This window comes from Chinchilla lanigera, unplaced genomic scaffold, assembly GCF_000276665.1.
Source record: "Chinchilla lanigera isolate Chin_1 unplaced genomic scaffold, ChiLan1.0 scaffold00008, whole genome shotgun sequence".
NCBI lineage: Eukaryota > Metazoa > Chordata > Mammalia > Rodentia > Chinchillidae > Chinchilla > Chinchilla lanigera.
In genome coordinates this window covers 23609313-23637167 of record NW_004955409.1, presented here as the reverse complement: position 1 = coordinate 23637167, position 27855 = coordinate 23609313, and the positions used below count along the sequence as shown (strand labels likewise).

At 35.3% G+C, this 27855-nt stretch overlaps 1 protein-coding gene and 1 long non-coding RNA gene across 2 annotated transcripts in view; one reads left to right on the top strand and one right to left on the bottom strand.

The window, feature by feature from the left end:
- The window catches only part of Mipol1 (mirror-image polydactyly 1), a 328974-nt gene that overhangs the window by 296878 nt on the left and 4241 nt on the right, over positions 1 to 27855 (top strand). The window contains exons 13-15 of the mRNA XM_005376900.2: positions 83 to 11191; positions 13470 to 13798; positions 19244 to 19377. Of these exons, the coding sequence (XP_005376957.1) occupies positions 83 to 149 (67 nt within the window). The 3' untranslated portion in view covers positions 150 to 11191; positions 13470 to 13798; positions 19244 to 19377. The remainder of the gene's footprint in view (positions 1 to 82; positions 11192 to 13469; positions 13799 to 19243; positions 19378 to 27855) is intronic.
- Positions 1141 to 19237, bottom strand: LOC106147734. The gene is made up of 5 exons (XR_001232655.1): positions 19120 to 19237; positions 17944 to 18049; positions 16312 to 16693; positions 11951 to 13524; positions 1141 to 2128 (listed from the first exon to the last, which is right to left on the bottom strand). It is a non-coding gene; the product is annotated as an uncharacterized LOC106147734 (long non-coding RNA).

Sequence of the window (27855 nt, the reverse complement as noted above, 5' to 3'; positions counted from 1 at the left end):
CTGCCAAAACATTCCTGACAGTAATCGCACTTTTCTCCCCCCACCCCCCACCCTGTCTTCCTGCTCCCTTTTCCCAATTTAGGTTGGAGAGGCTGGTGGACGTCCTGAGGAAAAAGGTTGGAACAGGGACCATGAGGACAGTGATCTGACTGCAAAAACGACAATCTGGGGGAAGCGATCACATCTGGTGACCAGGCTGCTTCATTCAACACTGTGTAAACACTAAAAGCCTTAACTTAGCAAACAGTTGTTAGAAGTGGGACACTCCAACCACATTCCAAGCTGAGATAAAATCAAATCACAAATGTTTAACCACTTTGCTGCTGACTTGAGTTATTTATCCAAATATATTAACTTTTTACCAATGGGTAGCTATAAGGTTGCAGTTTGTTTTATAACTATTTTGTATCTCAGTATGTTTAGTATAAATCTTGGTACTGTAAGGCCACTGTAGATATATAGTACAGTTGGTCAGGATAATATCTTCACATATGGTCCTTTCTGAAACTAAGTACAGCAAAGTAAATATTGTCTAAGCCTTAATCCACTGTGTTAGGTCAAAACTTCAAATAAATGCAATTTCCAATATAGAGTATATTTCTTAGTTGATGAGAAAGGTTCAGACACGAGAGTGTGTAGTCTTCCTTAATATGAGTATGTAATCTTTCTTAGTTAAAGGCTATTAAGTATAGATGCCATCAATGAAATGTATAATTTGCTTTAATAAGAGTTTAGTACGGTAAAATTACATTCATAGAGTCATGATTTTCATTTCACTTGAAAATAATGCAGACTGTTTTCAATAAAAGGAGAAGGTTGTTAATGTGCACTTATAAATTCATATTGTCAGTATTTTTGTAATGTTGAGCCTGGGTGATTATCTAAGCTCCACTTAAGATGAAGAAATTGCCAAGTTTCTGTCAAATAGTCTGGGACACTTAGGGCTTGGAAGTTAGCATGTGCCAGTACGTCTGTATCCTAAAAAGCAAGAAGTCATCAAATTTGCTCATTGTTCTTATTTATTATCTTTTTTATAGATTTGAATTTTTGTTGTGGAGGAAGAGAATACAATGTATAATGTACCATAAAACTGTAATTTACAATATAAGGACATAAGAAAAAGTACACCTGCAATTTGGCTCAGGTTACCTAGTTTTTTTATTTTACTTAAGAGGTAACTTTAAATAGTTAAAGCATATAATGATATGAATAAAACTGAGATGTTATATATTTTGCTATACAAAAATTCCTCCCTTTGTTAGGTGGATTATGTGAGAGGCCAGTAGACAATGACTATGCCTGGAGCAAGTTGAAATAGACAAGCAGAGATTGAATTAGTGAAAATGTGTAGCCAAATGAAAATTTTGTAACTCTGTGCATTTTTAGTTGATCTTTAAGGTTACACTAAGTTATCTACTACTGCTTATTTTCAGGATAAATGTCTAAGGACACTTTATTATATTATTCTTTGGTATAGCATGACAAAGTATCTCGTTTTTTACTTTGCAGGAAAATTTGAGGTGTTTGTCACAAGTGACAAAAGACACACATTCATACATGCTTTTTCTTCCTTATTAAATCTGTATCCACTGAACTGACTGGCAGTTAGAATCATCTCTTTGCATCCAAATTTGGAATTTATTCACGTTGCCTGCTTTTACAAATTTTTTTTTAAATGTGAGATTTAGAAAATAAGGAACAACAGGGGTTAAAAAAAAACTAACTGGATTTGCTTTCTAATCCTTTAGATTAGCTTCTTGTACATCAATGATAGTGTCAATATAGAAATTTATAATACCTTGGTCATGCATGGAGTCTTGTCTCGGAGCTATAACCCACAACAGCTCCCTGTGTGCAGACACAGTTCCTTTTAAACCTTCCCGAAGATGGAGGTAAGTAAAGAAAAACAGTTCCTATTACAAAATAGTCCATTTCGTGGGCTGGGGATATAGCTCAGTGTCACAGCTCCTGCCTGGCAAGCACAAGGTCCTGAGTTTGATTCCCAATACCAAAAAAAAAAAAAAAAATAGTCCATTTCGGAGCCCGTTAAAATAAATCACAAGTAGACTCGAATTTTCAGTTTAGTCTTGAAGAACAGACAAACTTCCCTTGAGTTTTGTCTAGGATTCTGGAACACACAAAGAACAATATAAAAACACTTTACAATTTCCAAACCTCTCTTGCTACACCTAACTGATCAGATGAGAGCAACTGAATCATGTAATCATGTAATTCATGTAATCAATATGGAAAAGTTTTATAGAATATGATATTATAAAATAAATCTTATAATTCTGATATGCAACATTCTTCAGTATAGTTAATTTCCCAAAATATATCCCATCTTCTTGAACATGAGTTGCCTATAAAATTACAAATGGAAACTATTACAGCCATATATTGACTTAATTGATTTCTTCACAAAATGTCTACCAGCAGTATTTCAAATACTGGAGTCTTTATTTTTTTTTTGTATGAAGAAATAACCTCACTGAAAATCAGTTAGCTCCACATTCAGTAACAGTGCAGATTCAGAAGCGATCTTCGCTCAGTGGTAACGCTTTGAGTTTGCTTTAAACGTCAGCGAGTCTCATTCCTGCAGTATGAGAAATCCTGGAGTAACATGAGAATCCATTTCTTGTAAAGAAAAATTAAGTAGTTCAGAGGAAAGACACAAAAGGTAGTACTAACATCTTTAACAATTGATTTACAAAACTGTTTCATATCTTTAAAAATTTGATCCTATCAACGACCATATAATGGTAATAAAATAAACCATTATGTAAACCATATAATAGTAATTTTGAGGATTTTAGTATTAGTGTTATTATTCTTATTACATGTATTTTGTAGATGGAAACAGACTCAGAGCATCTTAGAACTTGCCAAGGCCTGGCTAGAATTAGAACTAAATTCTTATAACTACACTCCATGAAACTGTAAGTCTCCAAACTGTTCTGTAAGAAAAAAAAAATATTGAACACTTTAACTCTTACAATTTCTGTTATTATTATGCCATTCATATTATATGCATATATGCAAATCACCAATCTAAAGACTACACATTAATTACCACAAAGTGCAATAATGTGTGCCGCATCTATACATACTGGCCCATCATCCCCAGCTCTACAGTCTATGCCTCAGCCTTCACTACAATATGACCTTGAGTTGCTTTGAGCTATTTTTAATTTTGCCTACTGCTAAAACCTGACAGTGTAGCTTTATAAAATGGTAGTCTAATTTTCAAGGCTCACTTTACCTCCCAGAGCAACTTTCACAGATTTTTTTAAAAAAAGTTAAAAGTCACACTATTGGCCTTTTTTTTTTTTTTTTCCTGGTACTGGGAATTGAACTCACAACCTGGCGCTTGCCAGGCAGGCACTGTGCCGCTGAGCTAAATCCCCAGCCTCCAATTGGCTATTAACAATAGCCAATTGGCTATTAACGAGTTACACCAGAATTAGTATTAATATATAAGCGTTCTCATTCCATTTTTATAAATAAGCCATTATGTTTAAAGGTATTTGAAACAGTTGAAATGCTTTATAGAGTAAGTTACATCCTTTTTTCAAAGATAAACTGTTCTTTTGTATATTTTTTCTCTGAAAACCCGAAGAGGGCTGGAGCTGTAGCTCAGTGATAGAGTGCATGCTTGGCGTGCATGGCGATCTAGATTTGATCCTCAGCACCACAAATAGATAATAAATAAATAAACAAACTGAAAAGTCTTTTCATTGGGTCACTTACTGAATAGAATGTTTATTTCACAAATGTTAGAATTATTAAGGATTTGTAGTTTTAATAATGCATACAGTTGTGTAGGAATGCACTTTTATATGTAGTATTTTTAAACATCATAATTTTGCAGCTGCCATTTCAAATACTTATGATTAATAAGGTTATATGATTTTTTTTTTAAAGCCATAACACATTTTGTCTTCTCACCTGTGGTTTGAATGTAAAGCCAATTTTTCACAGACATTATTATGTTCTTGGTAATTACTATTTACAGCTAACCTACCTATCTATTCATATGTATGTACCCACACAGACACAGAAAATTACATTTGCCTTCTTAAAACGTTGATTTTTAAGTCAGCTGTTAGGCTTCAGTGATTTCAGCTTTTTGTTCATGTTTTATTGGAGATGTACATGGTTTCTGAGGCCTTTAAACAAATAAATGAAATGATTGAAAAATGTTTATTGCTCATGCTTAGCTAAATACTTCATCTCTAGAAAAGATGTAGCTTATTTTGGCACTGTTTTAAAAACTCAAATATTTTAGACATTTGTTAAGTTGGAGCTTGCATATTTGAACTAGTAGCATACGTTCCAGAATCGCATCTCAAGTTACAAAACTTTTTGAAATACTTTTACTAGAATAGCTTCTTGAAGAGGTTTTTATTTCTTTTTTGTGATGTACTTTAATGTAAGCTATGTTAAATTTATAAAGGTTGACATTATTTTTTAAAATAGGACTTCAGAAATAGAATTTGGCATTGATAAATGTATATGTTTGAGAATCATTCACATGTTTATACTGTTGATATTCTTTTGCAGAAGTCTTGATGTGCTTATTTTTAAATATATTGTTTTCTAAATATAGTTTTGGAGTATGTTATCATTTTGGAAGCTCCAACTTTCTTGACTATCTGATTATTAACAAAGATGTATCTTAATGTACAAACTCAAATATGCACCATACACATTTGCTTTTTGTTCTCATAAAATTCTCTATTGCAAATCCTGCACATTTCAGTGCAATTCTTAAACATCAATCTTGGGGCTGGGGATTTAGCTCAGTGGCACAGCGCCTGCCTGGCAAGCATGAGGTCGTGAGTTCAATACCCGGTATCAGAAAAAAAAAATCGATCTTTATCAAATTTATAAGTGTACAGTCCTGAAGATACTGTTCTGGATATATGCCCTACTATTATTTCAGTAAGGAAATAGATTAAATTACCCATTAAACTGTGTACGCTTTCCTTAATAAAGATGAAAAGTCAATATGAGCAAATTTGTTTGGTACCTTAGGAACCTTTTAAAACTATTTAGATATAAAATAAAAGTATAGTAATAAAGGATTAAAGGGAGATATTATTTTAGTAAATATAATTAGAATGAACCTAAGAAAGGAAAGCAAATTATTTTAATTAAAAGATAATACATTGATCCAAACCTACTACAGAGCACTACTACTAATTTTTGAATATGTATTTAGAGTATTGTGTGATCAAGAGCTGAAATCTAAAGACTGATTCTTCTAAGTTTGATTATTTAAACAGGATGAGATAAATGTAAACAGACTATGTAACATAATATGTAGTAAAAAGAGAATTTCAAGCTCAATAGGACAGGGGCTAAACAGTAGTCTCTGGGACAAAGGTTCTATAAACTGGTAGTATCTGAACTGTCACATAACTGTATTTTAAGAAAGTTGTGGTTTCCTTGTTGTGTGATACCATGTTACTTCACCACAGCCTTAGTGATATTGTGATTTATTTTACTTCTTCATTTGTATACAATGTTCACATTGTTACTGTTTTTAAATGGTCAACTACTCTAAGAAGATTTTTGAAATAAAAATGAAGTTACAGTATTTTATATTACCCATGTATTTACCATTCCCAATGGTCTTTGTATGTGTAGACCCATTTCCAGGATCCTTTTCCTTCTACCTGTATATTTATGATCTTGTCTACTGCTGGACTATTGGCTCAACTTTTGCATGTCTGAATAGGTCTCTCTTTTGCTGCCTTCATTTTATGGAAAAAAAATTGCTGGTTATAGAAATGTAGGATAACAGGGTTTTGTTGCTTGTTTCACTATGTTAAAGAGGTTGCTCTAGTATCTCTTACTTGCTGTGTTCTTGCTGTCATTGTTACTTTTGTCCTCTGTACATAATGTGTCCTCTTGAAGCTTTTAAAGATTTTTTCCTTTTGTCAGTTATTTTAACTGATTTGATCATGATATGCTATGGTATAGATTTCTGCATGTTTTTGTGCTTATGTTTTGTTGAACTTCACAGCTCTGTTAATCTGTAGTGTTTTATCATTGGAAAATTTTCAGCTATTATTTTTACCAATATTTCTGTCCTCCACCATTTTCTTCTCCCTTTGGAACTACTATTTGAGATTCATTAGTTCCACAGCTCAGTCATGCTTCATGCATTTTTTCAGTCTCTTATTTTCATTTTGTCAGTCTTATTTTCTGTGTTGCATTTTGAATAGTATTTCTTTGTCTTCAGACTTAATAATAATTTCTTTTGCAGTGTCTAATGTGCTATTAATCTCATTGAGAGCCTTTTCTCCAATTTTTGTTTCTGTTTGTTTTTTCCCCTTGTCGTGAGTTATATTTCTTACTTTGGATGTGTGATAATTTTTTACCACACATGAGTGAAGGATATTTTTATATTGGTTTAAAATTGTTTTCAGCTATGTTCAAGGATGCAGTTATATGACTTGGAAATAGAATGATATTCTTAAGCCTATTTCAACTTTGATAAATAGGACCAGAGCAGCCATTAATAAGTCTAAGATTTTCCCACGCAACTCCTATAACTCCTACTGAACACACTACCTTAGGCCTTGCTTATTATTAAGACATTTCTACTTGCACTGGTCACCACAAAAACTATTTGTAGGCCATGTGTGAGTTTCAGTCACTGTCTTGCCTCTTTCTGATGCCTATGTTTTGCTCTGTCCTTGATAATTTGTGTGTGTACATGTACTGGTCAGTACTCAGAGAAAGACCCAAGGAGTGCTCAGCAGCGGCCTGAAACTTGTTCACTCTCTCTCCACAGCCAATCTCAGTTCCCCATCCCTGCTCTGTGCTCTGTAAATTTTGCAGATCATGGAGTGGGGCACTGGTAGAGCTCACTTTGTTGCTCTTCTTTCAAAAGTCACTGTCTAATGCTACCTGTTACCCAAAGTCCAAAAAATTGCTTCATGTATTTCACTGAGGGAATTTTTTTTCTAGTTATTTAATGTGTTATAATACATCTAATACCTGTTAATCCATCATAGCCAAAAGTGGAAGTCTTCCAGTAACTCTTAGAATGCGTCCTGTTAAGGGTTAGCTTCCCTCTTACAGAGATGTCAACTGCACCGCCATCTTGTTCTATTGAAAGTAGTCTTTGTTTTTCTGGATGGTTACTGCCCATTCTTCATTTATTTTGTCGTTTGGAAGTTTATTCTGTGCCTAGATGTGGTGTTCTGTGTATTCTTTGCTTGAGTTCAGAGACCTCCTTAAATCTCTGATTTGATATATTTTGTGAGTTTTAGAAAATCTTTAGTCAATATCTGTTTCTCCTTCTGAGACTGTAATTAATTATATGTTAACTTTTTCACTGTTTTCCTGTATATCTCTTTCCTCCTGTATTTTCCATTCTATATTTTACTCTATATTCATCAGTTTTGATTTTAAAAAAAAAGTCTTTCCATTTCCCTAATTTCATCTTCTATTGTGAAACCATCTTAATGTGAGACTATATTTTTCAGATCTACAGTTTTCTCTTTGTTTTGTACATTCAAGTTCTCTTGGTGAAACACTCATTTTTCTAAATCTATTTTCTCCCCCTTTACCTCTGTTTTCATGATAACTTTCAGTCATAGTTATTTTAACCTCCAAGTCTTTCGCTCCAAAATCTGAATCATCTGTAAGTCTTTTTCTATTGTCTATTTTTTTCTCTTGGAATACCTACAAATGTTTTACCAAATGCAAGAAATCCTAAACCTCCAGATGATTTCCTTGCCTTCCTCTTGATAGAGTTTATCCTTTATTCTGCTGGGAAAATTAAGTGGAATCCAGTTACATTAATATAGTGAAGCTGGGTTGCAGTTTGAGTAAAACCCCACTGTCTCAAACTTGCTTTTTTTCCCTGTGGACTTCCAATGTTGAAAGTGATAGCTTCACCAGTCCTGTTTAAGATAGTCTCATCTTTAACTTTTTTAACCACCTTTTTAGGATAGCTCAGAATTTACAAGGGTTTTGGAAGGGAAAATTAGGCATGCATTCCCCTTAGGTCTCCAGTTTTGTCACTTGAACTCTTCAAGACTGCCAACTGTTCTGCTGGTTTCTCTGTCCCTAGCAGCAGTCCTCTGCTGAACAAACCCCAGAAGTTCCATTTTCTCATCTTCTCCCCAAACCAGCAAATGCCTCCAAGAGAAAAGCAGCTGTAGATCATCAGTTTACCTCTTACTATTCTCTCCTTTGTGGAATCTTAGTCCCTTAAGCTATCTTTGTTTTATCCCTTTCTGACATTTTTAAATAAATACCCTTTTGTAGTTTACCCAGCTTTCCTAGTTTTTCTTGGTAGAAGCCGCAGTCTACCACAAACCACTCTGTTCTGTATAAAAAACAGAAATCCAGTGAGTTTTTAATTTCTCTTATTATACTTTTACCTTTTAGAGGTTATATTCCTTCATTACCAAATGCACTTTTATAGGCTTTGTTTCTATCTTGTGTTTCCAATCCCTTTTTGAATTTTCCTATATATCTTAAACAAACTTATGCTGCCTGTTATGTCTGTATTTCCCCATTACCTATCACGTTTGGTGATTTGTGAATGTGAGCTTTTATTTCTTAGAATTATTCTCTGTGGGACTTTTTAACACCTGGGTTAAAGGTGGGTTCCTCCACAGAGGCCTTGCATTTGCTTTTTCCTGTTAGTTGGAAGCATGCATAGATGTTGGATCACTTTTAAATCTTAATTTGAACTTTATTGACTCACTTAAGTAATGTTAATGTTGGTTGAACACCCACTTGAGGACTGACTTGTTATAAAATTTGTAGGGGAAATATTCTTTTGGCCTCTACTCAGCCTGAATTCAAGATTTCTGTCCATTGGTGAGTCTTGGGCTTTGTCCCCCATCCCCTTGTACAGTAGAAGTTTATGGAAGCCAAGCTTGGCTTTACCCCTAATATAAAGCAAATAAATATTGTCAAGGTTTTAAAAAATGATTTTTGTGTTACCACTGTGGGTTTCCAGTTGCACTTAGATTTGGCCCTCTGAATATTCCTTACTGAGGGTCATAATTGATGCATTTTAAAAGATGTTTGTCATTTTCTGTGCAACATTTTTAGTCGCATAGTACAGGAGGTGCGAGGTGTAGCGTAGCAGGAAACAGCAGAACAGTAGTCAGGAATCAAATGTTATTAAACTTACACGGTGGGGGAGAAAATTATACTGGTAGTAAAATGTTCTCAGTTTAGCATTACTTGTATACATGAGCAAAATGAGCAGAAAATAAATTTACCTTCCAAGAACCATAATTGCAATTCTTTGCCCCTACTTGGTAACTATAAGCAGTTTCTTTTTTTATTAAAGTAGAGAAAATGATTGAATAATTCAAATTAGCCCTGGCAAGAAAACTAACAGCTGCCTACAATGAAATGTTTGAGTTATGAGCCATGTGCCACTTTGGTTTATCTGAAGCCAAAAGATTCGGAATCCTTCTTCAATTAACCGTGTTGCTTGGGAGGGCCTGGTTGCCCTGCACAAGAGCTGCCTGGTGGTGACTAAGAGGTATCTGTAACACACAAGTTCAGGCCTTGCAACTCTGTTTTTGTTGTTTGAACTTTCCTCTCCCTTGTAGCTAGGGATCCAGCGTGGAATTTAAACACTTGTGTGGTAACTCCATTCCTTCATCCATTGTATTGTTAAGCTCCAGCTAACGAACTTTTAACGCCGGCTCCAGTAAGGCAAGACATAGAAAACAGCAGCAATTTCTGGCAGTATAATTAAAACTATGATTTATATGTCTTTACACAGCAGCTTAGATGCTTTTGCGCGTCTGGTCCAACTATCCCATAAAAACTAGGCTTTGTAAATTATATGAAAACTAAAGAAATAAAACAAGACATGCTTAAGAAAGCTTTCATGCAGAAGTGACTTTCACTTCAAAAATCATACCTACTGTAGCAGAAACTGCAAAATATATACCTGTTTAAGATTTACATACTTTTCTAAATAGAGAAACTAAAATTACATAACATTTGAAAGATGAGAAGTGCCACATGCACCAGTTATGTATACTTTATCTCATGTGGCCTTCCCCTTCTATGCCAATGTTTTTAGTTGCTTAGGGAGATCCTCCTGATAATATCTCAAAGAATGCTGGTTGGCCCTATATAGATTATGTACACATTGGCTTGCTAAGGACAAGTTCTGCTTTGAAATCTCTAGGCTTTACTTTGCTTCTAAACATACTGTTTTGAATCTAAAATTAAAATGAGAGAAAAGATTGCATTTCTTCTCTAAATCACAGTCCAGTTCTTAAGATCATTCTGGGTGAGGAGAGGTGTTCAAGTATGGTTGGAACAATTATATAATAAGTTGATATAAAACATCTGTTTTATTGCTTTTAAGAGCTGCGCTTTACTTAAATCTGTACACTTATGTCTTACTAGCCACTAATTTGCGTTTTGTTACATCACAGCTTGTTGCTTTGCAAAACTAGATGTGCTTTTTGCATCTTTTCTTAAACTGTGGTTATGTTGCAAAGAATAGTTGTGTACTTTTCTTTAGGTGACACAGATAATGTGACTAATTAATCTTGTCTGTCTACTAGAAGTGAAGAAAAACTTTTGAAATGAGAAGTTTCATGTAAAACTTCAATAGTAATCACTTTCTGCTTTTGTAAACCTGCAACACCATAGTTACACTATGGGATGAAAGTTTAAATATTATAGATATTATTGTCTCTAAATTTTAGTCAAAACTGTCTGGGCCTATGTTAGGTTTTTAAGAACCAGTTGCCTAAATCATACGTAGATGTTCTATGCCACATTATTTTATTTTCTTATGAATAGCAAAAAAAGTATTATGCGAGAGTCTGTGCTCCAAGCATACACTGCATTTCAGTTCCAGCTGCTTTTTCATTGTTTAATTCATTTGCCATTTTTAAACCTCTACTAAATCAAATCTACCTTCTTGTTTAAATCCAATTTATCCTTCAAAGAACACTTACGTGCCACCTCCTACAAGAAGCATTTCCCCATTCTCCACCCCCACTCCACAAGCAAGTTGTAGTTATCTCTCTTCTGTGGGCCTTACACCTCTTTCTGCAGCTCTCTGTTAGTGTAGTTTACTAAGTTTCTCTTGCTTCAGTATTTCTGTACTCTCTCCTGTTAGAATGCAAGCTTCTGAAGATCAGAGATTCAGTCTTACTCATATTTCTTTGCACAGGTAAATACTTCAATAATTGTTCAATAACCTGTATTTTCATTCTGTGTTAATTTTCTAAACATCCGTGTCACTTAGTTTTTAAAAAATCATTCTAAATGATTAAAATTTGAATATTTTTTCCTACAACGGTATGACTTGCATAGTAATTATGTAGCACCTGGCACAAGTAAGACATTGTGCTTATCTGAGGACTACAACTTTTTAAAACTCAGTTAATTTAAAGGGTAATTGAAAGATTTTGTTGTTGTTATTTGTTTGTTTGGTTGGTTGGTCGATTGGTTTTTTTACATGAGAATTTCTTGCATAGCTGTTAAATTGCAGGCCCATACAATCCAAAGTTTGAAATTTCATTTCATGATAAAGATACAGTTTCAGTTTGCTTACTACAAAATTTGCACATAATTATCAGACCAACAAATAGGCCAGTTAAATCGTTATTGAATAAGAGTAATAACTAAATTGTTTTCTGGAACCAAATATGTTCATATTTGTGTAAAAGGTAAAGTGCAAGTCGGATATAAACCAGTGGGATAGATGTGGACGCTCTTCAGTGCTGCTGCATCTACTTGAAATCTGAACTCCAAATTCAGTAGCCTCTCAATTTCCTAAAAGTAACTGAAGTTTTCTAAATTCTGATTATTCTGTTCTACTTCCTTGAGGTTTTTTTAAACCTTCTTAGTGTGTATTATTCTTTCAAGCCCCAAGCCCTATTTTAACATATTTGAGAACAAAATTAAATGGTACATAAACATTACCCACCAAATTTAGTTGCTAATTTTATTTTGCTGTGCTTCAGTCTTCGTCAGTTTTCATCATGTATCTTGCTGAATGAAGCTCCTAAATCTTAAGAAATGCATCCCATTCTTCAATAAATAGGTCAGTTGTATGAAAGACTTTCTGAAACACTGAAGCACAGAATACTCGCTGCATTTTACTTGGAATATCATGACATTAACACAATGAAAACTTTGAAATTCTTGGAAGAGATTTTCTTATAAATCTGTTCTGGCTGTGTCTACCCAAATTACATTTTTTGATATTGTATGTCCTTCTCCAAAATTGTTTCTAGTGTGTACCTCACAAAGTTAACTGTCTTGATCATAATTGACTGGTGGGAAAGTGACTCAGTAAGAGCATTTTGTTTGCATTTTCTAGGAAGTATTTCTTCTTTACTCATCATGGAACAATAAGCCAAAAATACCAACATTGTTTACACTGTTGAAAAATTAACATTATCTTAATGACTAATACTGAAATGTTGGCACATAGCCAAATGAATCATATTTGTCTTAGAAGATTCAGCTTTAATTCTTCCTGAAATTCATCAGGCAAGAAATTAAAGTGCTGTACATTTTAGCATTTGTCTTGAGCATCTAAAGATCTCTTAGCTGATATTTTTTTCTTAGAATTGTGTGTTTAATTCTAGGATCGCTCCTCTTTTTTGTAACCACGGAATTAAAACACGTAGTCCTCTTTTATAACTTTCACATTTGGGTGAAATTATGACAGAGGAATTGAAATTTTCATAATGTGCCGTCAGCCAGCATTTTCAGAGCTAGAAGTACAAGTTTATGTCCATCCCTAAGCTCTTCATTTCGTGAACTGCACTGCTTCCCTATCTGCTGTTGTTAAGAGCTGAAGCTTGTGCCATCATGGTTAATGTTTTGACAGATTTTATCATAAACTTTGCTGTTGTAAATTTGCCTTGAGCCAAAATTTAACATGTTGTAAGCTCAGAAACAGTTTTTACTGTTGGTGATCCAGAAAAGGAAATAAATCTAATATGCTCTTTTGAATGAAAGGAGTATAGTGTTTAACTTCTTAAAAGTTATTCATTACTTGAAATTTGGGAGAAACTCATATTCTCTATGTTCAAGGTCTCTCAATTGTCAATAAAGCTTTGCATAAACATTTTGTGACTATTGGAAGAGAGAAGATACCAAAGGAAATAGTATGTGCTTATATAATCAAAATATCACTGCATTTTAAAATCAAAATATCATTAATTTTATTTAAAAAAAAGATTTTGGGGTAGAAATGTAAACTGGAAATGTGATGAAATGATTCCAGATCTATGGAATATATACTTTGTTTCCAGAAAACTTATTAGTGAGACCTTATTTTATTAAGTCTTTCATTGATTATTGTACTTATTTTATTAAACATGTTACCAATCATTGGTGTTCATAACAGCCTGTAGATCTAGATTTTTTTCTCTTTAGAACATCTTCAATGACCATGACCATTAATATTTACTCATAAATTCATTTGTACACAGGCTCAACCGTAGCACATCAGTGAAGACAAAAAGAGTTGTTATCCAGTTCTTTACCCTAGAATAAATCAAATCAACAAATATTTATTGAATGTCTACTATGTGCAAATAGCCCTGGACTGGTCAGCTTTTAAAAGCCACCCGACTTTTCACATTGACAAATCAAAGCATTATTATTTGAAGCATTGCAGAAGCTGCTTCCATTTCCTGAAGGTGACAGAGCATATGAGGATCCTGCAATGATTTGGGGGTACAGAAAGACAAGGCTAATTGGCAGATTGAAAAGAGGAGAAAGAGCACTCTAAAATATCAGTACGGGTGGACTGCGTCACGTACGTATATGCATATGAATTTGTGTATATGGGTGTGTATCTGTTCACAGCACGTATATCTACACAAAGAGAAGAGTGAGTGAGTTTTAGAGAAATAAGTTTGTTAAGATGGCAGAGAAAGAGTCTTCACATTTGAGTCCAGAGCTTTGCCTTAAAAATAGGCTTGAAGGGATGTAATTCAGTGAAAGAGTGATTGCTTAGCATGTTCAAGGTGCTAGGTTCAATCCATAGTACTGCAAAAAAAAAAAAGTTTAGCTAGTGTTAATTTTATGGTACCACAAAACCAAAATTTATCATGATTTAATAGAAAAATTACTCAAATTGTTCTACAACCAGACTTTCTCTAAAGTCTATTATAAAATGACCTCATTAATTAATAGATCTGTAATCAAAACGTGAATTCTACATTATTACTATAGAAAATTATTTAAAATTCCTAGATAAGTTTTGTTTATACTAAATAAGAGAAATTTGGAAGCTCATTTTAAAGATTCTAATTGTTACCAGGAACTAATAAAAACTACCAGTAAAAGGCAAGATGTGTTCATTTTACTTACCTACACTATTCTGTACATTTCATTTTATTATCTATAATAATATGATAATGCAAAGTCTCTGCTCCCGTCAAATAATTGTATTGTCCTAGGTGTGAAAGGGAGGTCAGCAATAATATCCAGCTTTGCCAAAGGCAATTAATCTTAGTTGCTTTGGGTAGAAAGTACATATACATGTTGATCATAGAGTTACTATAGCTGACACTTTCACAGGGGGTATCTAGTGTCAACTTAAAAATATTTGTTTAAAAATTTAATTTTTAAATGTCAAAGTGTTGATAGGCCAGGTCTAAATTCTGATGAAAAGCAAAATAGATTCCAAATAACCTTTTTAAACAGTACCTTTTATCTTTCCTAAAATGTCTGAAATTCCCAATTTTGTAGAAAAAATCTGCTACAGCTGTACTCAAAATTGGTGCTTATTATGAAATTGTTATTAAAAGTACCTTGAAGCCAAGCTTCTTATAGTTCTTTTCAATTATTTTATACTTTGCCTATGTCTCTGGTCTTATTTTAAAACATACCTTGATTCTTTTATAATAAATGTTAGATTTTTAATCACATAAGTTCTTTATAAGATGTAAAACCATCTTATTGCCCTTAAGCATAGTAAGCACTTTCAATGTGTGACTACTTTCTCTTCTTGATGCATTGTAATGAAAGTCTTTCAGACATATTTTGAATAAAATTTCACATTGGATGATCCAGATTGAATGCTGCTTATGTTCACGAAGAAATACTACCTTTAGAGTTGTTGCTACCACGTAATTCACCTTTCCCCCTATTTTGACAAGAATCCCTAATACTGAGACCCTCTTACCTAGGACCTATCCTGGATTCACCTGCCCCCTTGTGGTGTTCCTATCTGGAAAGTTAATTAATTTCTGAAATTTGGGTTTGGTATTACAGTCTGAGAAAAAGGAACCCCATTATCCTTGTGTAGAGTCCAGAATAAGCACAATTCTGTTAGTCACTGGCTAACTTAGAAAGATGAAAGGCATATCTTCGTTTTGTGTTAATGCACAAAAAGGAAATTGGGCACCGTAAAGAAATGAGTAGCTTGGAATAACTGATTATGTTTCATTTTGTCTGGAATCTGTGAGTGACCTACAGTTTGATACACTACAGACGTGTTTTAAGAGTTCTCATAAAGCAACTTAAAATCAAGTTTAGTTTATGTCCTTTTTTAATGAGTGAGGAGTGGAGACTGTTTAAATGTTAAAATAGATTTCCTAAGCCTTTCATCAACATTGAATTTATAAAGTAAAAGTTAAATATTTTATGTAGTCAGATGTGTTTTATGTGATTGACACAAATACATTTTTGTTGCCCCCTTTCAAAAAACAGTTCCTTCTTCACATGCCACAGGACTAATTTTTACGCCTTCATTTGGAGTCCACTGCCTCCAGATGGATTTGTACGTGGGAACAGGATGTATGTGTACAATGACTAAATGTACCTCGCCACAAATTCAGAGACATTTTGCAAGACTAAGGACTTAATAATTATTACCTCCTTGTTCTTAATAAAGAACAATATGAAAATAAAGCTGAAGGTGTAAGAAAAGAACTATTTACACAAATGAGCTATTTGTCTTTCTTAGGAGATAGATTAATAAATTAATATTGTTGTAAAAGTAAAAATTGAAAGGTCATTTTTGTGTTAATTGTAGAATACTTCTAGCACAGAATTCTCTCATTTCATGCTGCTCACTTGCCACCCCCAGCCCTCACCGAAGCTTGGTTGAACTGAGAAATGATGCTTTGTGACATTTTAAACACCCTACGTCCTCTCTTGAGATCTAAAAGAGGAACAAGATGCAGGCTTTAGTTGAGATATTTGCAGAAAAACTCCCAAATTTCTTGCATCTGCAGCTGCTTTGCAGTTTCCCTTATGTGTATAACAGTTGATCTACTACCAGGTTCCCAGAAACACAGGTTCAAATTTTGGCAGGCTTACCTCACTTCTGTGTCCTTCCAAAGTACATAAAGGCTAAACTGTGTTCACAGAGAAGAAGGGAGAGTCGTTCCAGGGAGACTTTAAAAAGCCAAGACCCTTTCTCTTCCCTACCAAGTTGCTGCCATCATCCCCAAAGGAATAAAGTTTGTCAGTATGCCCTTGGCATAATTTCTGCAGCCTGGATTAAGCACAGGTGACTGAGAGTCTGCCTTATCTCCACAGGGCATTAGTCACTCTATAAAAGTTAAATTTATTATGAAATCCTTTGTTTGTGTTAACATATATCTTCTCTGGGAAGCTGGAAACAAAGGCATGTCCTTTAAGACTCCATATGGGGAAAACACATCCTCCTTTGGAATTTAACCTTAATTTGAACCAAGATCTGTGAAAGAAAAGCACTTTAGTGTATTGTTCCCTCGCTCCACCCTTCTATCCCCTTATCTACATGCAGTTACTGTTGCTGTTTTCTTTAACTCTTACCATTCCAAACCTTGCTTTCGTGCATTTAGAATTTATCTTAAAAGAAAACTTTATACATGCACATCATTGTTTATGTTGTTCAGATACACTACAGAGACTACTTTGTTTCCTGAAAACTTTATTTTCCTCCAATCTTTTCTAAAATTCTCTCACGAGCAAACATTGTTACCTATACAGTTTACACTGTATTAGAAGTAAAGAATGATTAAAGTGAGAAAAGTTTCACTAGAGATGGTGATGAGGAACCATTTGAAAAATCAATTTTTGATCTCAGTTTTCCTTTAATCTGTTAGCAGTCTTTTTAATGCTTCCTATTTATGTAAAATTCATAGACACTAATGCTCTATTTCAAAAGCAAAAGCAAAAATTCCATCACTGCTTCCCCAACATAATACCTCAGTTGATAAACTTTAAGGAAGGTATTTCAAAAGGAAGATATTTTAATTTGACATATTAAAAAATACTACATATATGAGCGATTAGTTTCTCTAGTAGCATCTGTACCATTAAACTTATAATTATCCAAATGATTTTTCTGTCTTGGTTTTTGTTACATTAAGAAAAATAACAACCTAAATTATAATACAAGTTCAGATATTCATTTATTCTTTTAAAAAAATGAGTTTGAATATATCTGTATCTTCAGAATATAACCTTGCTCAGCATTATTAAATTGAAAATTTCTTAGCAAAATCAAAACTTACAGATCCCTCTGCTCACATATTTTAGCTTATCATATAAAATGATAACTTGAAATTGATTTAATAAACATGTTTTTAAAACATGGAATGTACATCCACTACACTTAGGACATTAGAAAATTGATCACAAGTCATATCAAATCATAGCATTGTTGTCCCCACTTCAGCCCCACCTGGCTGTGCTCTAACCAACCCTCATCTGACAGTCATTGAAGATTCGTCTCCACCACCTGTTGGCACTTGATTATACACTGTAGTTATTATTTAAATTCATAATATGTATCAAATTTCTTCATGGAAATTATAAACACATAGAACAATAGTGAGTTGACAGTTTGAATGTTTTACCTCTTAGACTCTTAAGTTCTTGTTTTTCTTGAACTTTGTCAAGCAGTGGATATGAATTTGATACAAGCTTCTTAAAAAGTAACAGCCTTATGCCTGTTGTTACCTTATTCAGTGCTGATCCCAAATTTTTCCAAAGACTCTTTTGGATGAACATCTTCATTGCAGATGTAGATGCTTGTACAGTTATATCTTTCACTCATGGTCCTGTCCTAGTCATAGAAATACCATTTATAGGAGTAAAAAGATCAAAATAATGGATGAACAAGATAATGGGAGAAGTGAAAATAGTGAAGTGTGAAACTAAGATGTCACACAGAATTGAAGAAACTAATGAAAAATGTAGGATTTGTATGGGTAGAAACAACTTGGCAATAGCTAAAAGACAAGAGCAAAAGGAAGAGAAAAGCAAACATAGTTCCAAACTGCCTGTGAATTCACTGCCTGTGAATTGCGGTTAGTCAACCCTCAAGCATTTGCAAAACTGGATTTTAAAAACAGATGAACAGTATGTGTGTGCATTTATAAAAGTATAGAAAAGTTGTCTCCACTCTTAAATTTCAAGGATGTAAGGGTGTGGTGAATCAATTAGAATAACAAAGTGCTCAGTTTCTTCACTGGCCAAGAGTAATATTGCTTAACTATTAGATATATCACTAGACAGAACCATGTTATACAAAATTATAAATAATATGTCCATTCATGTAAGGCATTTCTTTTCATTGGACCTTATGTATATTTGAATACCAAAGGGGACACTTAAAAATAACGAAGTCAGTAAGGCCTTTATCCAGGGAAATCACAATCGTACAGAGTCAGAAGTATGGATAATAAGTTGTAATGGGTTAGGGTTACACGATAAAAGGAGTAAATGTAAAATACCCTAGCCTTAATCATATTCATTATTTAATGATTTACAATTACAGTTAATGCACAGTATAAGAAAAGGTAAAACTAATGTTCTGAGAGGAAATATTGCTATTTTGGTGATATTGTGAAGCTTTTAATCTGATTATATTTGGAAATCTTCAGTATTTTTTTCTGCAAGTATGACATGCAGAGGATTGAAAGACATAATGAGGAAGGGATATTGTTTATTTTATTAATAATCCAGTCAATGCCATCCTGGTGCTAGGGATACAAAGTTGGGTAAGACAGACTCTGACCTCATGAAAATCCAGAAGGAATACACAGCTGTAAATTATTACAGTAAAGTATAGTAGGTGCCGTAATAAAGATAGGCTGAGAATGTTTGGACAGAACACGTGAAAGGGAATCTTACCACATCTATGAGATCACAGAAGGCTTCCCCAGAGGAGATAGTGTTTGCGCTACATTCTGTTGGGACTGGCAACAAAGGTGACTGTTAAGGCTTTTTTGTTTATTTGTCTTGTTTTGTTGACCAGGTTGATTTCAGCGCATGAGCTTGAGCAATCTTCCCTCCTGCTTTATCTTCCTAAATAGCTTGGTGACTTTACTCGGACTGATTTCTACTAAAATGAGAAACAAAACCCAGATGGCAGTGAACCGAGAAGTGAAGGTACAAATGGGGGTATAGATATGGACTACTTACCCCCACAAAATCACTTTCCTACTGTTCTTGCTTGCTGCCTCTGAAAAGATTTAGCATGAAATTTTATATTGCATGGCACAATTAGGTGTTGAACGGTAGCAATGGATTTTAGTGTATCACTTTTAGTGAATCACTCCTGGGTGTTAGTGAATAATTGTATCCCAGTTGTATAATGTCAGTAACATGAATCTTTCTAGCATGTGTCTTAGTACTTGAAAAACTACTTTATCATGAAAGGCTTCGATTTCTATTTTCTTTTTTTTTCCTTTCTGGGAGCTTCCCAGCATCAATTGCCAAGTATATCATTACTACACCACAGAGCTGGTGGCCATGCTACAACTTCCGTCTAAAAGATGACTTCCTTCTTTCCTCCCATAGTCCGTGTGTTTCCTTTGAACAGAAATTCAGATTACTTTTCAATTCCTTTTCAGTTTTCTTCTCTTCCAATGGACATTATGAAACTGTTTCATATTAACACACTTCTATATCTTCTCTAATCTTCTGTCTTATTAATATTTGGCAACAATGTCTAGTTTAAAATGTCCTTCACCTCTAGGACATCCTACCATTTCACTTCCACCAGCATGGTTTACTATCAGGGAGAGTTGTATTATTAACTTTGATTTGTGTATCCATTCTTGGTCCTTGCCTATTATACAATTATTATATAAATTGAATCAAATCAATATTTACTCAGTTTTCCTCTCTATGAGGGTCCTCGGTTTTGGACACTACACTGTATAGCTTCCAACTGGAATCTTGTATACCAAGCTGTTTTGTGTGAAGGTTTGCTCTTCATAGTGATGTTAATCTGTGGTTTTCTGCACATTATGTAAAACAAACATACTAGATTAAATAGCACCAAGGTCTTCAACTCTTCTAGAATTATGATATAAAGCCAGGTAATCTTTATTGACTAATCAAAGTTTATAGAAAAATGAATGCTATCATAACTGTGTCCCCAAATATACGCCAGCCCATAAAATATGGATAAGAAAGTGACTATGAGGATTAAACACAAGGGAATTAACAAGACCTCATAGAAACCACCAAGATGATGAATAGGGACTTCAGTTTAGAATATAATAAGGAAATACATTCTGCTCCTGGCTATCATCAGAGCTGCTAGAGTCAGATTAATTTGCCTCCTAAAAATAACTTCAAAACTTGGACAAAATGCAAAGCTAAATAAAACAGAAAAATATAGAAGCTCTGGAGAACAACCAGTGCTGCCAAGACCCGAGGGCCAGGATCCTGGACAGATGGAAAACGCATTGAGGTGAGTTGAGTGCTGCATTCACAACTGCATTTTCCTCCGTCTGTTTGCTGATTCAAGTATCAGGCGCAGAGGCACAAGAGCTGTGGTAATCTTTAGTTTGTGGCAATCTTACTGGGCTAAAGAAATTTTAAAAATGAAGTGCAGGGTTAAATTAAGCAGTTATGGCATAAAGGGCTAAGATTAAGAGAAAAGGCCTAGACAGTGGAGACCAACATTCTACGTGCAATTTTTTTTTCAGTATATTTTCTGTTTTTTAAGAGCCTTAAAATAAGATACAGGGAAACAAAGTGAAACAACAAGCAAAAACACTTACTAAGAAGGTAAAAAGCTAAGGACAGTGTCTGGCAGTCCCGTGATCAAGTGACACAAAAGTTGGAATGCAAGTCTCACCAAAGAAGAAAGACTCGACTTTGGAAACAGATGCTGGAAAAGCAATGCCATGGGAGTAAGCACAAATTATAAATAGACCAACCTCAACTATATCAAAGTAATATTCCCAAGCTCTGTCAGAAATTGAATAAAAAGCAAAAATCTAAGACATTATCAGCTAGAATTATCCCTACTACTTCTCAGAGTCAATATTTATCATTCAACCAGAAATAATCAGGCACGCCAGGAAATAAAGTAAAATAACCAAAAATTCAAGAGAAAATAAAACAAAAATAGAACCACATGTGGTACAGATATTGTAGTTATCGGACATAGACTTCAAAAGGAATCTTAGAATTAAAAAGTATAAGAACTAAAATTAAGAATTTAATAAATAGCTCTAGTAGCTGATTGGGTTTTGCAGAAAAGTAGACTCAGTAATGGCAAGAGAAGCCAATGGAAGACATCCAAAATGGAGAAGAAAAAGAAAAAGATGTAAAATCCATGAAATATAGTAAAAGACATGTGGCAGAGGGTATAAAGTTTATCATGTGTGTAACTGGAGTCCTAGTGCAACAGCAGGGAGAAGCACCGAAAGGACACCCAGGACCTGGAGGCAGATTTATTAACGTCGACAGGCACTGATCGGGATCATTCCCACAATATCAGGCCCTGATCTCTGGGGGTCTAGGGCTTATATGAGGTAAGCAAGCAGGAAGTACAGAGGCAGAATGGCTTTTCAGTTGGGGATTGGTTTACACAATGTGCATCATAGTGACCAGCTGTGGATCACAGTGACCAGCCGTTACTAAGAGACAGAAGCAGCCAGAACTGGGACAGTTACCTGAGCAACAAAGAAGCTGAAGTATACTGGTGAGGGCGGAGGAGCATTTTCTGTTACACCAGGACAGAAAAAATGTAGCAACATAAATATTTAAAGAGATATTTTCCATAAATAATGAAAGATATCATGCCACTTAATCAAGAGATTCTACAAACCCTGATAAACTACACATTGGCACACCACAGTAACATTGTTTAAGAAAAAACAATAGGTAAAGCTTTAAAAACAACCAGAGGCACAGCCCTACCTCCACAAGAAAATTTCACACCTGCCTGAACAGTGAGAAACAATGCCAGGTGTTGAGGTTTGCACCTGTAATCACAGCACTCAGGAGGTCTGCGCAGAAGAATTGCCACAAGTTTGAGGTCAGCCTAGGCTACATAATGAGTTCAAGGCCAGCCTGAACTATATGGTGAGGCTACATAATGAGTTCAAGGCCAGCCTGAACTATATGGTCAGAGAGAGAGAGAGAGAGAGATTACATACAAAATCATGTTTTTAGTCTATCAGACAGCTGAAGTCACAAGTCAAGCAGATGAACTAAATTCCGTAGCGGGACACATGAATTGTCTCATCTTTGGGAGAGCATGAGAGGAAAAGGTCATAGCCATAAAGTGGTTAAGACAAAAACAAAATTAACAAAGCCTTAACAGGGCATGTGAAACAGCATGGAGTTTGCCTGCACTGAGCTCTCCTGGGTGCTCACGAGAAACGATGAGAGCAGGGCGGGATTTGAGGACAAAGCAAGAGAACCTGGAGAAGCCCATCCAAGTTCCAGGCCTCTAAACTGGAGTTCAAGTTAGGAAGAGCTGGGGGCTGGGGATTTAGGTCAGTGGCACAGCGCCTGCCTGGCAAGCGCAAGGTCGTATTGAGTTCGATTCCCGGTGCAGGGGGGAAAAACAAAACAAAACAAAACAAAGTTAGGAACAGTTGAAGCTAGGAACAAAAACCTACCTACACTACAGCTCTCCACTGATTTGAAGAAAAGCACCTACCAAGTAGGATGGGGCAAGAAATCTACTCATAGTTTGGATCTGACCCAGCTTTGATATGGGGCAATAGCTGTGTGCTCCTCACAGAGAAGCAGGAATTATGCTCCCCATAGATCCAGACAAAGCTTTGTCAGTTAGTACTTTGAAGGTGGAAGAAACTTATTTCCCCTAAGATATCCATCAACGCAAGGTCGAATTTGGAGAGAGGCAGGCAGGCTGTCTCTGTGCTCTAGCCCTAGCACGGACTGGGAAGCAGAGCCTGCCTCAGGGGGAAGCTCAGTTACACAGCACTTCCCTGTGATTGTGAGCAGGAGAGCTAGTAAGCCCATGCCCTGTTCCCAGCCAGGAGGCTGGCATCTAGTAACAGGTAGCAGCCAGCTACTGTTGGGAGAGAAGCTACAATGAGGAAAGAGACTCAAATTCTGCTGACATAGAGAACTCACTGAACTCTGAGAAATGGGAAGGAAAATAGAAAAAAATCCTTGCAGCACTTCAGACCTCACACTAAGAACATTATAGCAAACTAGACCACCACTGGAAGAATTTCAGTACAGCTCTGCACTGAAGAAAATCCAAGTCACCTTAAGTGCTGACTAGGTTGGCTCAAGTCATACATTAATACCCTGAAGGAAAAGGTGATTCTGATTATTGGGCATTTACTTCAGTCTCGGCATTCTTTATACATAATATCTTTATCCATAATGTCATAATATTTTTAAAAAAATAAGAGATGCCTGAAAAAGATAAAAGATCATGTGAAAAGATAAAATAGTCAACAAAACCGGACCCAGAGATGATCAGTGAGAGAATGAAGTCACCAGAGACTTGAAAGAAAGAAAAACGGAATAAAAAAGAACATCAGTATCAAAACAGTAGGCATGAGATTGACAGCTGACTTCTTAAACAAAATCCGGTGGGATGGGGGATCACCTTTAAACTTTGCAAGTAAAATAATTAACAACCTGGAATTAAATGTCTGCAGAAATGTAAGAGAATACCACCAGGAAAATACCACTGAGAGAATACACAGCAGCACTCCACTGAAAGATATCCTAAAGGAAGTTGGTTAGGCAAAAAGAAAATGATTCACAAGCAGAATCTGGGTCATATAAAAAGGAATGAGAGAAACAGGAAGGATAAATATGTGAGATAAAGGAGTATTGACTGTTTTCAAAAGTACAAAATACATGAAATAAAAAGTACATTTTGCTCAAAGCCAACATATCCATTATAATTGAAAGTCAGGTGACCATACCTGAGTAAATAAAGCATAAAACTGCGGAAAACATTTATCCAAATGGCCATCTACTCTATCAGCAGCATTCAGAATTGAGAAGCTCACTATTTCCTGAGGTAACCTACTCAATCTATAACTGTGTTACCAGTGCCTTTATTTTAACTGCAATCTGTAATCCTCTAATTTCTACCTTTTGGATCTAATTCTATCCCCTGTAATCACATGCAATAAATAGTGCTAGTCTCTCTCTCACACATGCTTGAAATAACTATAGTATCCTGCAGTTGTAATGGAAATATTTTATTCCATGGCCAAACATCCCCAGGCTAAATCATCCTGCGCATGGCATGGTTTAGTGCTCACCCACATAGAGAATATTCTAAATGAACTTAATTTTCTCTGTATTTCTCAAACACTTCCCCACTTATGAAATACAGTCCTGTGGTGAGGAGTATGTTCTTGGTTTTCCCCACTCTATGTGTGCTGCCATTATCTTTTCTAAGGGAAGAAAACCTGGCTATTTATTCATATAATTCCTAATTTTACCTCTGTGAAAATTTTACCCTCAACAGATGAGGACTTCTCTGCATTCCTCCAAATCTGTTATTCAGAGTATTAATCGAAAAATGGCACATAGAAATTGGCCAAAGAGAGTCTGTCCAGATAATGGACAGCACTATGGACTAAAACTGTGACCTGTCCAATGGTAACAAAGGCGAGGTCAGGATAATGGACATTGCGGACAGACATATTAATTGATTGCAGATGTGTGAGAGATAAGAGAGATAAGTCAATGGTGACTATGACTTTTCTATCCTAAATGACTAAGAAAATGAGAAAAATATGAAGTCATGAGGGGTACCTTGTTACTGAAAGAAATGCGATTTAATTTATATATGTTGGATATTCTTTAAATACCTTGTAGACAGGAATAGAAATTGTGAAAAAACACAGATGGACTTTGAAGGGTGGTTCAAGCCTTAAAAATAAGGGAAGAAACTGAAAGTGCCCTCTAGCCAAAGACCATCGGCAGCATATCTGTATCAAACAGGTTGAGTTTACTGCTCATTGCAAAGAAAGGAGACCACACACTGCAGGGACTGTGTGACACATCAGTAAGAGGTGCTAGAAAGGTCTTATTACAGGATTGGGGCTTGTGTTAGGTGGCTTGAGGGAGGCTTCAGAAAGTAGAACTTTAGATTGGAAACTGTCAGGATGCAAGGATAGTTCTACGGCTAGTACCTTCATGAATCTGAACCAGAGAAAGAAGACTAAAACAAAGCTAAAACTGCGAAGAAGTAACTGTTGCTCCTCTTGGTGGAGATGGGAAAATGTTTGCTATTTCTTTAAGGAAAATTTGAAAAACAATAGAAATGATACAGAATTTCAAAACAAGGTGTTAGGAAATTGACGATGGTTGTTATAATATTGTTATCTTGAAAGTAGTTGTTCGGATTAGTGAATCCTCACATCAGGAAAACAACAAGCACAAACAAACAACCTAATGCTGCACCTCAAGCTTCTAGAAAAAGAAGAGCAAATCAAGCTCAAAGCCCAAAGAAGGGAGGAAATTATAAAGATCAGAACAGAAATTAATGCAATGGAGACTAAAAAAAAAAAAAAATACAAAGAATTAATTAATCAAACAGTTGGTTCTTTGAATGAATAAATAAAATTGAAAATCCCCCATCCAACCTTATCAAGAAAAAGAAGCAAAAAACTCAAATTCATATTTGCTATTTTTGTGTTTTGCAGTTATGCTCAGACAACGTTATTAAGTTTTGTCTCGCTTGCTAGTTTTGTCTCACTTCTTCATGGTTATACAGTGGCCTCATCTACGCTGGTGTTTAGTAAAATTCTTCAGTGGATATATTTGTCTTTGAGGAGAGGCAGGGCTCTTTTTCCTACCAGATGCAATGGAGAATGTATTAGTATAGAAATAGAAATGATGACTTCAATTTAAGGTAATTGAAGAAATGGATGACTGGGAAAATCATTTTTTTTCTTCTTTTTCGGTGTAGTTAGGAACAAAATCAACTATCAAGGTTGAGAGAAAAGGAGACAAAAAAGCCTGGAGAAGTTTTAAATCATTGGGAAAAAGTGTTAGTGAACTAGGCAAAGATACTGTTATCTATTAATTGCCTATTCTATTAAAGAACAAAATGCAACTTTTGCTGTATATCATGAATTCATAAATTTACAGATCTGAGAGAGCCCTTTTACTCTTTATCTTTTCTAAAAAAAAAGCGTTCTGTGGTACCATTTTTTGTATGAGTGGAACAAAGTTTTTTCTTGGAATACTCACAAGTATTACTTGAGACAAATAATTTGTGACTTTTATTTTGGCTTTTGGCCTGCATCTTCCAAAGGAAAATGCTTAAGCAGAACATCAACCATGGACAATAGTCTTGCGGAAGGTGGACTTTCATAGTATCCACAGCAAAGAAAATTAATGCTTCCACCCACTGTCAGAATAATGGACTCCATACTCCCGCTTGCATTCTCTGTTTACGTGTATCTAAATAACTAGATGCCCTGCTCATTCCTGGAATTAGGTGTGATTGAAAGATAACTCACTTAGCAGCAGCCACAGCAGTAGCAGCTTCTGTGCATGCTGTAGCCCATGCTCTTGTGAGCATCAAAAGGAGATGAAGCCTGATTAACCATTTTGAAATCTATCGGATGAGGAGAAGTCCTTACAAAACAACTTTTATACGCTTTAATTAAAAACGTGTTCCGGCAGCTCAGAGCTGAATGGACTTCAGGGGGAGCAGGGCTGAGCCCGTTGCTATGACGACACCAAATCTTTTCACGCCTGGCCCTTCCTCAGCACACTCTGTCTAGCTCTCCCCAGCTAATTTGCTTCTGCCCCGTCTCTCACTCCTGCAGTCTCCTGGTCTTTGCAGCTATACGTGGCCCAAGACCTTTTGCTGTTTCTGCTATGAGGCATCTCCCTGGATCTGACTCCCTCGTCTTTTTGTTCCTTCCAATTCTCTGGCTGTCTGTTTCCTGTTTCTCTGGAAGTTACCATGCTGAATTTGAAATACTTTCTTTTTGTCAAAGCAAAGCACCGTTGTTACCTCTCGTGGTAAATTCAATTTTTAAAGTCTTGTGTGTAGTAGAAAAAAGTCTCACTCTGGTCCACAGTTTTCATATTTCAAACTGAGCACTGGTTACATTTCTCTTGTTGGTGCTGAAAAGGACTAAACTAGAAAAGGCTCTGTTTTACTCTGTTAAAGTGAATTTGCGCTTATTCTTAAAATTGCAGGTTATGCCACAAACAACATCAGCTTGTAACCTGTGAATGGACATACAGCTGTAAATATATGTTTAATACAAATCCTGAAAAAATCAGAACTTTATTTGAGAAACCTCTTTGAACAGTTACAAAATGTTCTTCTTGAGGCTGGGGATTTAGCTCAGTGGCACAACACCTGCCTGGCAAGCATGAGGTTGTGAGTTCAATTCCCAGTACCAAAAAAAAAAAAAAAAAGTTCTCCTCATATAGAAAATTAAATAAAACACTACACTATCAGCTATTATAGCATAGGAATCAAAAATTAGGTAGGACTGGACCCTCTCAGAACTCAATAGCCAAGTTGAGGGAAACAATGTCTTTGGAATCTTGTATTTAGTGAATTTTTATAGACTATAATATTGTTACACAACTTCTTAACGTTACGCTTTTAATCATCGAGGCCTTACGAACTTTCATGTTGATTAC